This window comes from Piliocolobus tephrosceles, chromosome 6, assembly GCF_002776525.5.
Source record: "Piliocolobus tephrosceles isolate RC106 chromosome 6, ASM277652v3, whole genome shotgun sequence".
NCBI classification, from domain to species: Eukaryota; Metazoa; Chordata; class Mammalia; order Primates; family Cercopithecidae; genus Piliocolobus; species Piliocolobus tephrosceles.
In genome coordinates this window covers 90,824,469-90,837,067 of record NC_045439.1, presented here as the reverse complement: position 1 = coordinate 90,837,067, position 12,599 = coordinate 90,824,469, and the positions used below count along the sequence as shown (strand labels likewise).

Genomic DNA, 12,599 nt, shown 5'->3' with positions numbered 1-12,599 from the left:
CATGGAGGGCTCACAGAGCAGAAGCAGAGCCACCAGAATCCTCAGTTTAGCCCAAGGCCAGAGCGCCGGTAACCACTAACTCATGATTACAGCCCACAGAGCTGTGCTCTGAGACTCAGGACTTTCTTGGCGAGGGAGCATCTTCCCAAGCCATTGTCCCCCTCACTGGCACATACCTGAAGGCCTTCCCGGAGTGTCCGGAGGGAAATGGGCTCCCTTGGGAGTAGATCTGCTGGGTTCCTGCTGCAGAGGCTGAGCTCATCATCTTCTTCTCCGCTGGGAAAACCAGAGCAGGAGTCACACGCGAAGGTTCCCTGCTCTGCAGACCACAGAGGAGGCTGCCCCAAGAACAGGTGCAGGGGTGGGCACAGGAACAGGAGGATGCGAGTTGGGGCAGCCCACCTGCATGCAATCTCCTCAGCCTTGCCTCTGCCTCCTCATCTCCCCTGGAGCCTCCCTGGCATATGAGGGCACTAGGCTGCTGTTCTTGACCCCTAGGCTAGGCCACAGGCTGCTTGATGGCAAGGCTTTTTTGGAGAGTGGGGAAGATTAAAAGAATGAATGAGGCCAGGTGCGGTGGCTCACACCTGTAATCCCAGCACTTTGGGAGGCTGAGGCAGGCAGATCACTTGAGGTCTGGAGTGCAAAACCAGCCTGGCCAACATGGTGAAACCTTGTCTCCACTAAAAATACAAAAATCAGCCAGGCGTGGTGGCAGCCATCTTGTAGTTCCAGCTACTCGGCAGGCTGAGGCAGGAGAATTGCTTGAGCCCAGGAGGCAGAGGCTGCAGTGAGCTGAGATCACGCCACTGCACTCTAGCCTGGGCGACAGAGCAAGACTCTGCCTCAAAAAAAAAAAAAAAATTAATGAGACTTCTTTCTCAGACATTATTTTATCCAGTCTTTTCAACCCTGTGGGGTAGGGATTCCAAGTCCTCTGGTTCTGGATGAGGAAGCACAGGATAACAGTGAAGAGGATGGGCTCTGATCTCAGCTCTCTGGGTCTGAATCCCAGCTCCAAGGTAAGAGGTGCAACCTTGGACTGTTACTTAATCATCCCCTGCCTCAGTTTCCCAACAGAAAAAAGGCGAGAATAAAAGTATCTTCCTCAGAGGGCTGTAGGGGGAATTCAGTGAGTTAACCTAAGTGCTTACGACAGTGCCTGATAACAGAGCAAACAGAAACTAAAGTTTGCTATTGTTTGCTACAGATGAGAAAAATGAGGTGTGGCTTGTCCGAAGTCACCAGCCAGCGAGGGAGGGCCCAGGGCATGAATGCAAGCCCAGTGCTCTTCCGACTGCCCTGGAACTCAGCTGCCCCTGCCACCCTCACCCATCAGATGCCACAGCCGGTGATGTCCAGGGATCAGCCCCGGACCCGTGTGCCTTGACCTTCCACTAAGGTTTCTTTGAGAGACTGAGCTTCTCTAACACTGAAAACACTCAGCCCCTGGCCAGGAGGTGCAATAATGCATGATTTTCTGCCACCACAGAATGGTGAACAGAGTTGGCTCACCCACAGGCTCACCCAAAGCTACACGGCTGAAGAAACAGGCTCAAGACCCAGCTGGCTGTTTAGGTCTTACACGAGGGAGAAGGTGCTTTGCATCGTGGTTTGAGAAACAGGAGTGGGAACATGAATGGTGGCAGGGTGCTAGACAGCAGGCTCCAGTTCTCCCTCCTTCGGTCATCGAGGGTGCCCAGGGCTCTCTGAAATGCCCTCCCAGTGCCCCAGAATCTTCAAATGTCTACCTGTCTCATTCCTACAATCCCTAACATGTTCGCCCACAGAGAGATACTGGAATAAAGGAAATAAAGGTTAGTTACATGGTGATTATTTTGTGCCTAGACAGCCCCCACATCTGCTCCCATCTCTGGCTTGCTGGTGGTGATTGGGGGCAGATTGTGTAGGTCCCTCCGAGTGGCTGTGAGCAGTGATGCGGTGATGGACATTCAGGCTCGTGGGCTTGGGGCCCAGAGACCAGGCTGCAGGGACCACGTGCTGACTCTCGCACGCATGGAAACAACTTCTGTGAGGCTTTAATAAAAAGGGGCCACTGAGCAGTTTTTATGGTTCATTTTCTTCTGCTGCAGTGACAGTTGTTAAGACAGTGGGAAATCCTTAAAGGAGGGAAGGAGCTCAGGCTCCTGGGTGTGTACTTTTAACCTAATCATAACATCTTGAATCTTGGGAATAAAGAGCAAGATTGGTGTGGGGGAGAGATAAGGCTCAAACTTGCAGGAAGAAGGTAGACTTAGGTAGTTCTCTTGACTCTACACTTAATGCAGGCCAGGCACGGTGGCTCACACCCATGATCCCAGCACTTTGGGAGGCCGAGGCAGGCAGATCACCTGCGGTCAGAAGTTTGAGACCAGTCTGGCCAACATGGCAAAACCCCGTCTCTACTAAAAAATACAAAAGTTCGCTTGGCATGGTGGCACACACCCGTAATCCCAGCTACTCGGGAGGCTGAAGCAGGGACAATCGCTTGAACCGGGGAGGTGGAGGTTGCAGTGAGCTGAGATCACGTCACTGCACTCCAGCTTGAGTGACAGAGCAAGACACCATCTCAAAACTACAAACAAACAAAATAAAAATATAAATAAAAATAAGATAATAAACTTAATGCAACCCATTTTTTTCCCCTCATGTGTTTAAGGTTTTTGTGGTTTGGGTAAATAAGAAACACATTTTCTTTGTAACTGCTCCAGGACATTTGAAGGGTATAACATTATATATAACAATATGTATTATAATATTATATATAAAATTGTATTTAAAGATATTTGACTCTAGTTTTCAGTCTTCTATATTTTTCTCCATTTTATTATTTTGATCTATGTGATCTGTTAAAGATGGAGAAAGGCCTACTGAGATCTTCCACTATAATGTGGCTTTATCAGCATCTTCCTGTAATTCTAATTATTTTGGCTTTCACATATTTCAATGCTTATGACATCTGTGTCTTCATTTTAGGTTACATCTTGTAGCTGAATAAATTAAGCCTCTCCGCTCACTGGACAGTTTGAATTTTTCTTTGGCGACACTGATGACCCTACTTTCCTTCTTGGGTTTGCAGAGCATCTCCACCACCCCTTCTTTCAGGTTAAATCATTAATTTCAGTTTGTTTTTGTTATATCACATTTTGGCAGCATATTATTCAGGAGCTATTCATTGGGAGTCAACGTATTTAATAATTCTTGATATTCACTGATGATAAATCTGTACCTATTTATAAATACTACAACCATTCCAAAATGAGTCTGGATCTTTGGTGAAGAAATCTTTAAATTTCTTGATTTGAGGTTTTAGACTCTAAGTTTTATTTATTGTTTCTGTCTTTCGTATCTTCTAATAATTTTTACGTTAATTTTCAGTGTTATTAGTTTCGTTTTTCATCCTTACTGCTCTTCCAACCTATCATTTCTGTTCTCATGTTCTATATTTTGATTCATTTCGTAAACAAGTACAATTTTACAAGTAGTTTTTTTGCAAGCAGAATATGTAGATAGTGCATGTCTGTGAATGTCTTTCTGTTGTCCTCCAAATAGGAAAGCAGCTTGGCTGGTGGAAAATTTCAGGGTCACATATTCTTCCGAACTCTCTATTTATTCCTGTGTCCACCCTGCCCCCGCTGCCCACCACCCCGCCACCACCGCCACTTTCCTAAGTCTTCTGGCATTTAATATCTTGGGGAAGGCTAACAAAAGATTTCTCTTTGTAGGTAAGGTAATTTTTTTAATCTCAACATTTGCAGGATTTTTTCTTCCTTTCTTCAAATTTAAAAAAGTAAATACAACAGATCATGTGTAGGTGTGAGTTTCTTTGAAATTTTTGTTTAGTATTCATTGAGCTCTTTCACTTGGAAAACCTAAGTTTTTGTATTTTGGGAAAATTCATGTTTCTTTCTAATTCACTGACTTGGATTTCTGCAATATTAGCCTGTTTTGTACTGATCCAATTTATTAAACATCACTTTCGCCACCTCAAATAACTCATTTTCAGACATGCAGGATGGCCTAGAATCACCTAGAGAAGAAATACTGAAGATTCTCTGAATCTTCTCCTCTTTATCAGAAAAATTCATTTCCAAAGGAGGACATTTGTTCTCGTTCCTTCCCTTGGACCCTTCCCCCCTCTTCTTTTTTCTTATCTGTCTTTTTTTTTTTTCTGTTTTGTTAACTTTATGGGAAAGTGTCTATGTTTGGATTTCTCTGGGACGCTGTGGGTCTCTGGTCAAATATTTCAGGCTTATCTGGAGAGAAAAAAACCTTTTAGATGTGCTGTTGTCTCTTCTTACTGGATGAAATGATATTTCTCTAGAAAAGTCGAGGAAATACTGATGTGGGTGGGTGGCCATGGGAACCAAGAGCCGGGAGCTCCCCTGTTGTGCTGAGGGGTCTGGTTTTTGTTGTGTGTTGACAATGGGTCTTGGTGCTGTACTGGTACCTGTTGCCCTAACGGGAGGCAGCTCCAGCACCCAGAGGCTCGGACTTCCCACCAACATGCTGGCATCAGGAGGGCTGAGGTGTGCTCCCTCACCACCTTCCACAGGCCTGTCTGTCCTCGCCTCGGGCCTCACTGTCTTCAGCTTGTTAGCCCCAAGGGATAGGATTGGGCTTCTCTTCCAGTGACGGAGTTCCCCATGTTTCCTCTTCACAAGCCAACTGGTTTCTCCCTTCAACTCATCCTGACTCCGTTGTATCTTGTGAAAATTCCTTGACCACATGAAAATAGAATCCTTTTTCTGATTTTGGAACCAGCAAAGATCTTTCCAAATTTTACATTTTGTTAATCTCAGTGATAATCTGAGTGGGAGGGCGAGGCAGCTGGACTTGCTGGCCCCATGTGATGCCTTAAGTTATAACTGCACCATCTCCTCTAACGGCACTGCTGACATAGGTAGACAGCCTAATGGCTGCCACAGAGGATTAATCACGTGAACTCTATGCAACTGACAAAAAAAGATTGTCTAATAATCTGGAAATATGTTCATAATAAACTGTCATGTGAAAAAACTAAGCTACTGTGAGCTCAATTTCCTGTAAAAAAAGAATATATATGTGTAGAAAAAGATAGGAAAAACATATTTTAAAAAGTTAAACATGGTTATATCCAGGTGGTAGGATAGAGGATCATTTTTGTGTTTCTTTTTTACTGCGTATTTTGATGTTAAAATGTGGTCCTCTGTGTGTTAGGGATTGAATTTCAACTTTTTACAGAGACATGTCTTTGGCTTAACAAAACTAAAGAGCACAATGGAACAATAGAGCTCATTTGTTCCAACTCCTCAAATTTTAATGATGAGATGTCAGGCCCCAGGTTGGTTACCCTGGGTAACTGGTATACAAGAGGCAAGGCCAGGAGTAGAGAGAAACCATTCCAACTCATGTATTTTTATACCCTGCAATGGTTACTCTAAACTCACCTTCCGTGGCCCCCTCTTACTAAGAGTAGCTGTCTGTAGATGGCCTGAAAGCAACTGTAAACCCCACACTCTCAAAACCTCAGTGCCATTTGGAAACTTACATGCACTGATTCCTGCAAACATTTCAGCAAACCGAGGATCTCTTTCCTGGGAGAAGATTGCATCCGCCTTTTCCACGGACTTCCCGGCCTCATGAACACCAGCTGGTAGGTTGGGGACGGGGACCTGTTTGCACATTAAATAAAACACAAGAGCAACTCATGCGTAAGGCACAGAGTGTGTGTCCCCAGAAGCCACCAGCTCTCCTTCATCAGAGCCCCTCCCTCTGGAATCACTGGCATTTGGGGCTGGAACATTTTATCAGGTGGGAAGCTTTTCTATATGTGAAAGCCAAGAAGAGCAGGTGAGGGGGTTGGGGGCAGTGAACTGAAGGTCACAGGAAGGATAACAGAGTCACACTGATTACTTTCTTAGAGCGAGAAATGAACAACAATCAACTTACTCTAAATATCAGGAAAGGTGGACATCATGTAGAGATAGGAGAAGGAAAGAAGACAGAGCTGGTGAAGAGGGAGGCTCAGAGCATGACAGGAAGAGGCACATTGAAGAAGAATGGGACACAGGCAGTGGCAGGGAAATGGCCAAGAAGCCAGGGGGCCCAAGGGGATCAGAAGCTGCTCTTGTTGGTCTCTGAGTACACTCATACTAGAGTTCACGCATGGTCCTCAGAAATGTCCTTCAGCCCTTGGGTTGACTATGGCCCCTGGTTCTTCACCTGGTACTCACACATTCTTCATGGCTCAGTTCTGTAGGGAGGAGTGACAGCAGCAGACCCCCAGGGGACCTGTAGGTCTGCTCTTTCCATTGTAGCATGTGGATGGGGCAATCCTTTGGGCTGAGGGGCTCAAGCTCAGGGCTGAATTGAGTCCCCCAGTCCATTGGGCTGGAGACAATTCCAACAGGGAAAGGGTTTTCCAGAAACTCACCTGGGATAAGTCGTATGATGACAATCCATCTCTCTGGTGCACTTCTAATTCTGCCTGCTGTTGCTGAAGTTGCCTGTGAAACAAGAAGACAACAAAGAGGGTCATGAAGAACAGAAGGGGTGACAATAGGGCTAAGCCAGGACTTTTCCCATACCTCAGAGGCAGAGTGGGTGATACCCGATGGATCTCTACATTGTTTTCCATTTTAAATTATTTTATTTTATTTTTAATGTCCTAAATCCAGACTCCAGACATTGCATTTCATGTTTAGGCTACCACACTCAACTATTTAAGAAATCAATTTTGATGTGTGACTTCATTTTATGCAGAGTCAAAAGATACCACAGAACAAATATTTTAAGGCAAATTCAGAAAAGCAGTTGGGTTTAATGCTGAATGAAGCAGTTGGCTTCAGCTAACACTTAGCCATAAACGGGCGGGTGTTTACATTATCTCATCCAATCCTCACACTATGCTTTCACAGTGGTTATTCTACCATCATATTAAAATTAAGAAACTGAAGTTCAAAGAGGTTAAGTGGTTGTCAAGGTCAGCCACCTGGCAAGTGGCTATGACAGAACAGAGCCAGGGTCTGACCTGACACTTCTGACTCCAAAGGACTTTGCTGCCTGCTCCATTTGGGGAAGAAAAAGACTTGCTGGAGGAAATGGTGGCTTTAAGTTTAAAAACTGGGTTGTTTTCAAGAGAAAGTGAACTCTATAGCTCAGAGCCTAAAAATGGGGCAAATGACCGGATCCTCTTCAATTGGAAATACCATTAAGAAGGACAGGCAAAAAATTATTAGTGGTACTATGCAATTCAAATTACTAACAGACATTACTCCCAGCCCAGCAATCAATTTAAAGCATATGAACAGACAATTCAAGCAAAATAAATAAATAAATAAAAGGACAAATATACATGTACTGTATGTACATATAATAACATATATATATAATAGATATAATAAGCAAGTTAGGGAAACATTTTGCCATTCAAATAATCAAAATAAATGTAAATTAAAACACCTTTGAAGTATAATTTTTCAACTGCTAAGTCAATAAAATATGTTTCACATGGTGGCTTTGCATTGAAACTACCACGGTCACACGGTGTTGGGGAAGTGTTCATGGCACGACCTTTTCGGAAAACTGTGGTGACACAGATGAGGGACTGTGGACTTGCTCACACTTTCACACTCTCCCAGGTGGTCATCCTGCTGCTGGTCTGTAGTAAGGAAATTATTCAGTGGAAGGAAGTAAGAGCTACCCATGCAAAGTTGACAGTAATCGGGAATGACTTTGTAAATCCTGCATATTAATTTCCTGAGTGACTATTCCACAGCACTGACAGCAACCACTGTGAAGATCGTCTAGAAACACAGGAAGGTATGATGAAAGGTGTGGAAAAGTTCAAGTGCAGCACAATATATTATGCACGCTGCAAATATGGCCACAAATATTATGTGGTTGAGCAAAATTTAACACCAAGAAAAACAATCTCTCAAGTGTCTGCATTAATTAAGAAGGTTATGTATGGATTTCCATTGTTTACTTCCAGTGTCTATTTTGAAATAAGAACGATCACAGGGGGTCTCCTCTGACATGTTCATGGTCCCACTTTTATCACCCATGGCTGTGTCCTGGACCGGGTGGTGGGGAAACCCCCTGGAGGAACTGCAGACAGGCCACCTCCCTTCATCTGGGTCTGGGATGCAGGGAGGGCTGGCTGGATATTCTGTGGATAGGAAATGAGGGGAGAGTGGGAGAGGAAGCCTTTGCTATGTACGATGAGGAAGTGGCTGGTGGGGAGGGGCAGGTGTGGAAGGTGCTCCAGCTTCCTGGGGAGGAACCACCAGGAATGCATGGCTAGAACATTGTAACAAAACTGTAAACAAACTGTAACAAAAGCTCTAACAAAGTTGTAACTGTCAGCAAAAGCACAGGCTTGGTGAGAATGTGGAGGCCCCCACCCAGGAAGAGGTGGTGTGTTTGGCGACTGTGGACGGAAGGCAGGGGTAACACCTGCACCCGCCCCTGTGCATTTGCCCCAGCCTCCTGCTAGATGCCTGCATTCATCCCAACTCACCTTAGGCGCACAGTCACCTTGGAAGTGGGTTTTCTGTTTTTTTAATTCCCTTTCCGCATGAGGAAACTGAGGCCCAGAGATGCTAGAGGTTTGCAGAAAATAGATGGCACCCTCAAAATGGATGATTAAAGAAGGTTTAGGGAAGGGGCTACTTAACAGGTATGGCCATAAACGGACAGGTGTTTACATTATCTCATCCAATACCCACACTAAACTTTCAGAGTGGTTACTTTACCCTCATGTTAAAGTTAAGAAACTGAAGTTTAAAGAGGTTAAGCAGTTGTCAAGGTTGGCCAGCTGGCAAGGGGCTATCACAGAACGGAGCCAAGGACTGATCTGATACTTCTGATTTCAAGGTGCTTTGCTGTCTGCCCCATTTGGGAAAGAAAAAGCTTTCATAGATGTTATACTAGGATGGTGAAGAGCCCCTAGGCTAGCAACAACAGGAAGCCATCATCATCCCTAGGGCCAAAGGGACAGAAGGAGTGAGCAGCTATCAGACCTGTGAGAGCCGTGGTGAGCAAGGCTGCCTAATACCTTTTCCTCTTCCACTCTTGTTCCTTTGTCTCCAGTCAGTCCCTCCACTGGCCAAACTTAATCAGAACAGAGATCAAGGGATCCCATTTGGCCCTTTCCACAATGGTTAACTTCAATCTTCCTCCTAGGCAAACAGGTAAGGCAGAGGGTGCACCAATTGTGTGTGGTAGAAACACAACCACCAGGCTGGTAAGTGGTGAAGACTGAGCAAGACTAGATTTTCTCATTCCAAGTGTAGGCTGTTTGGATTACATAAAAGATGCATTGCTATTTTCTGACTCTTCTCAGCTCCTAAGAAACAAATGCACACAAGTGATCTGGTCCACAGCTCCTCTGATAACAGCAACCCCCGGTACATCATTTCTTTTGACAGGCAACTGGTCAGTCTCTGCTTGACTTTCTCTGCTAGAGTGCTCACTGCATTTTGGGGCAGCCTGCTCCATTTGCAGACAGAAATACTTATAAAAAGCATGACCCCTAAAGAACCCAAATGCACCTCCCTATAACTTTTATCTGGGGAACAACTTCTGCCCCTGGAGAAACATAAAATAAGTTGGATTCTGTTTCTAAAGTCTTTTTCTCAGCATTACAAAAGATGTACGATCTGAACACCACTTCCTCTTCTGGCCATGCCTTCTGTGCTGATGGCCCTGGTGTGTGTGTGTCCCCACCATAAAGGAAGGTCTCCTCAATGGGAACCGCAGTTGGAGGACCTGGCGAACATTCTGTTTCGAGTCCAGCCCAGAGGAGTCATTCATTCAGTGAACTGTACGGAACTCTATTGCCAGGCACCGGGACAGACCAACGACTTAGAACCCACAAGATCCCTGCCCTCATGGAACTGACAGTCTCCAGGGAAAGACACGCGTGGGCAAGCAATTACAGTGTGGTGAGTTAAGATGATGCCTCAGGACGAACAAGATTCTATCGAAGGGTACAGTCTGCCTCCTAATGAAAGTGTGGGAGCCCAGATAAAAGGAAAAGGATAAAAGCAGAAGCACGTGATCTCCTACCAGGCAGTCTCAGCCCATGCTTGTTAGACCAGCCAAGTGGGAGCACTAGAAATAATTTTCCAAACAAATTGATATTCCAGAAATGGAAAAAGGAAACAATATTCAATAGAAAAAAAGCATTCCTTTCTATACCTCCTTATTCTTACTTTATGACTTTTGTTTTGTTTTGCTTTGATTCACACCTTGGGGACACCATCACCTTCCACTGAATGTAGGACTGATGGCCAGTACTTTGTCAACATTTTCACATCTCTGCAGTATCCTCATTTCAGAGATAAAGCAACTGAGATGTAATGATGAAAGTGTAGATGTAAGTGTCCAGGGTGTGAACTAAGTATCCAGAGTAACACAGTTAGAATGTAAATGATGCATCCAGGGTGACACGGCTAGAATGTAATTGATGTGTAAAGGATGGGTGGCATGGCACGAATATTGAACACATAGGACTCAAACCCAAGTCTGTCTGGCTGGAGACCTTGCACAGTTTTTCCTCTGTCCTAAGCTGCTGCCCTAGCCCAAGAGACATACCCATGGCTATAACACAGACAATTATTCCATGTCTCCCATTCCAGTACCTTGGGCATCTTGAGCCATAGGAAAGAGAAAAATCTGTTCCTTGGGACTTTGGTGGGGTTGAAGCAGTGAACTCCCCATTATGGCAGCAATCCATGAACCATTTTCTAACCCTTTCCCAGAGCCCTACCTTCAACCCACAAACACTTTTCCAGGAAATGACAACCACTCCTACCTGCAACTCAGGCTGTGCCCAGCCCAGGCCCAGAATCTCGGAGACAGGATAGGATCACTGTGTGGAGTTGTGTAGCTGTGCCGCAGGTGCCTGGCTAAGGGGCAAAGTGGGGCACAAACCCAGCCCTCTCCATTCACATACCTTGGTGCAGGTCTGTGTTTGGGGAGGGCCCATGTTTCTAATGTGCATAAAGGCCGTGATAAAGGGTCTTGGTATTAGGTTGGGGAATTGCTTTCAGTTCTGTTCCTCTTTGGGCTCCTAGACCAGAAAAAGCTCCTTTCACTGGGAAGCAGAAAATCAGGTCATAGGTATGGCTGGCAAATCCCCAGGACCCTAACCACTCTGGTTCTGTGGTCGGAACATCAACATCTCCATCCCACAACCTTTGGGTTTCTGCTTCCATAGCTGAGCATGTGTGGAAGAGAAAGTGCTGACCTGCAGGCTGCCCCATCCTGAGAAGAGCCCTGGGGAGTTTTCTCAGACATTTCATGGCAATGGTATAAAAATAAACCTTGGTGTGCTTGCAAATTCCAGAGAAGGAGAAAGCAGGGCTGCTCAGGAGAAAACTGACTGACAGCACACGCGAGGGAAGTGGGTTCCTACCGCAGCCAGTGCTGCCCTCCATTAGCTGGGCTACAATGGCTGAGGAGTAGAAAGTGAATGCTTCAAGCCCGGCTTCCTGTCGGCGAGGTGCAGGAGGCTGGGCAGATGCTGTCAATTTTCCCTCATGCTCCCTGGACAGGGGTTTTTACTCAGCCTAAGTGAGTAAGAAGGCATGAAGTGGGCATTCCGAGGTCGCTGGAATCATGTCCCTGGGAGTAACTGGAAGCACGCTGGGAGGCGTCTGGGGATGGAGGCTATATCCATCCTGGTTGGGCACCATCTGCATGTCTATTGTGAAGCACTCGAAATGCTTATTACAGGGTTTGGATTTGATTTGATCAGGGCCAGAGAGCAGCATGGTCCAGTCATGCATGTGTGTGCATGCACACGTGTGTGAGTTAGAGCTCGCTTCCTGGCCATGTGGATTGGCTCAGCGGGGGCCTGATGGAAGGCAGGGGAGATGGTCAGTAAGACCGATGATCACTTGTGAGGGGTCAAAGGCCTCAACCAAGGCAGGGCAGTGCCAAAGAGGCAGAGAAGGAGATGCGCTAGAGAGAATCCCAGTTGGAACCAGGGGCTCTGGTTCTGTGCCAGGTTGCCTGTTGAGGTGAATGAGAGGGAGGGATCCAGGATAGCTCCCAGATCTAGGGTTTGGTGACTGGGTGTTTCAGGCCCTTACTGCCTCTATGATCTGCAGAGAACAGGAATGCAGTCTTTCCTTTGACTTCTTTTGTACCCACCCCTATGCTCCACCACCTGCCTAGGACCAACCAGGTGGCCACTGCTAAGCATGACAAAGGAGACATGATGGTGGGTCAGCTCAAGAGAGACTCAATCGTGATTCTGGGCATGGTGGGGTTTTAAAACCACATGCACGCACACACACACACACACACACGAGCCAACAGGTATGGTTATGGCAACATTGGAACAATGCTATGACAGGAAAGAGGACTTGGCCTGAACAGACGCAAAGAGATAACTTCAGATCACTTCCCTAAAAAGATGTCAGAAATGAAGAAAGCACAGCAGCTAGGTTGTGCCTAAGTAAAACACTGAAATGACTCAAGCTAAGAAACAGCCCCAAAAGAGTGTTGGCCCCCAGTGCCAAGGCATGTTTCAAAACTGTGGTATGTGACCAGTATGTTAAATCAGTCTGGGTTTTTCTGGCCTTCATTCCATATTTGATGGAACA

At 45.8% G+C, this 12,599-nt stretch overlaps 1 protein-coding gene across 3 annotated transcripts in view; it reads right to left on the bottom strand.

The window, feature by feature from the left end:
• Nucleotides 1-12,599, bottom strand: part of ARNT2 (aryl hydrocarbon receptor nuclear translocator 2) — a 161,019-nt gene that overhangs the window by 18,380 nt on the left and 130,040 nt on the right. For all 3 annotated transcript variants that reach the window (XM_023193405.1, XM_023193407.1, XM_023193406.1), the window contains 3 exons: nucleotides 6,416-6,488; nucleotides 5,531-5,654; nucleotides 177-276 (listed from right to left, as the gene is read on the bottom strand). In XM_023193405.1, coding sequence (XP_023049173.1) covers nucleotides 177-276; nucleotides 5,531-5,654; nucleotides 6,416-6,488 — 297 coding nt within the window. The remainder of the gene's footprint in view (nucleotides 1-176; nucleotides 277-5,530; nucleotides 5,655-6,415; nucleotides 6,489-12,599) is intronic.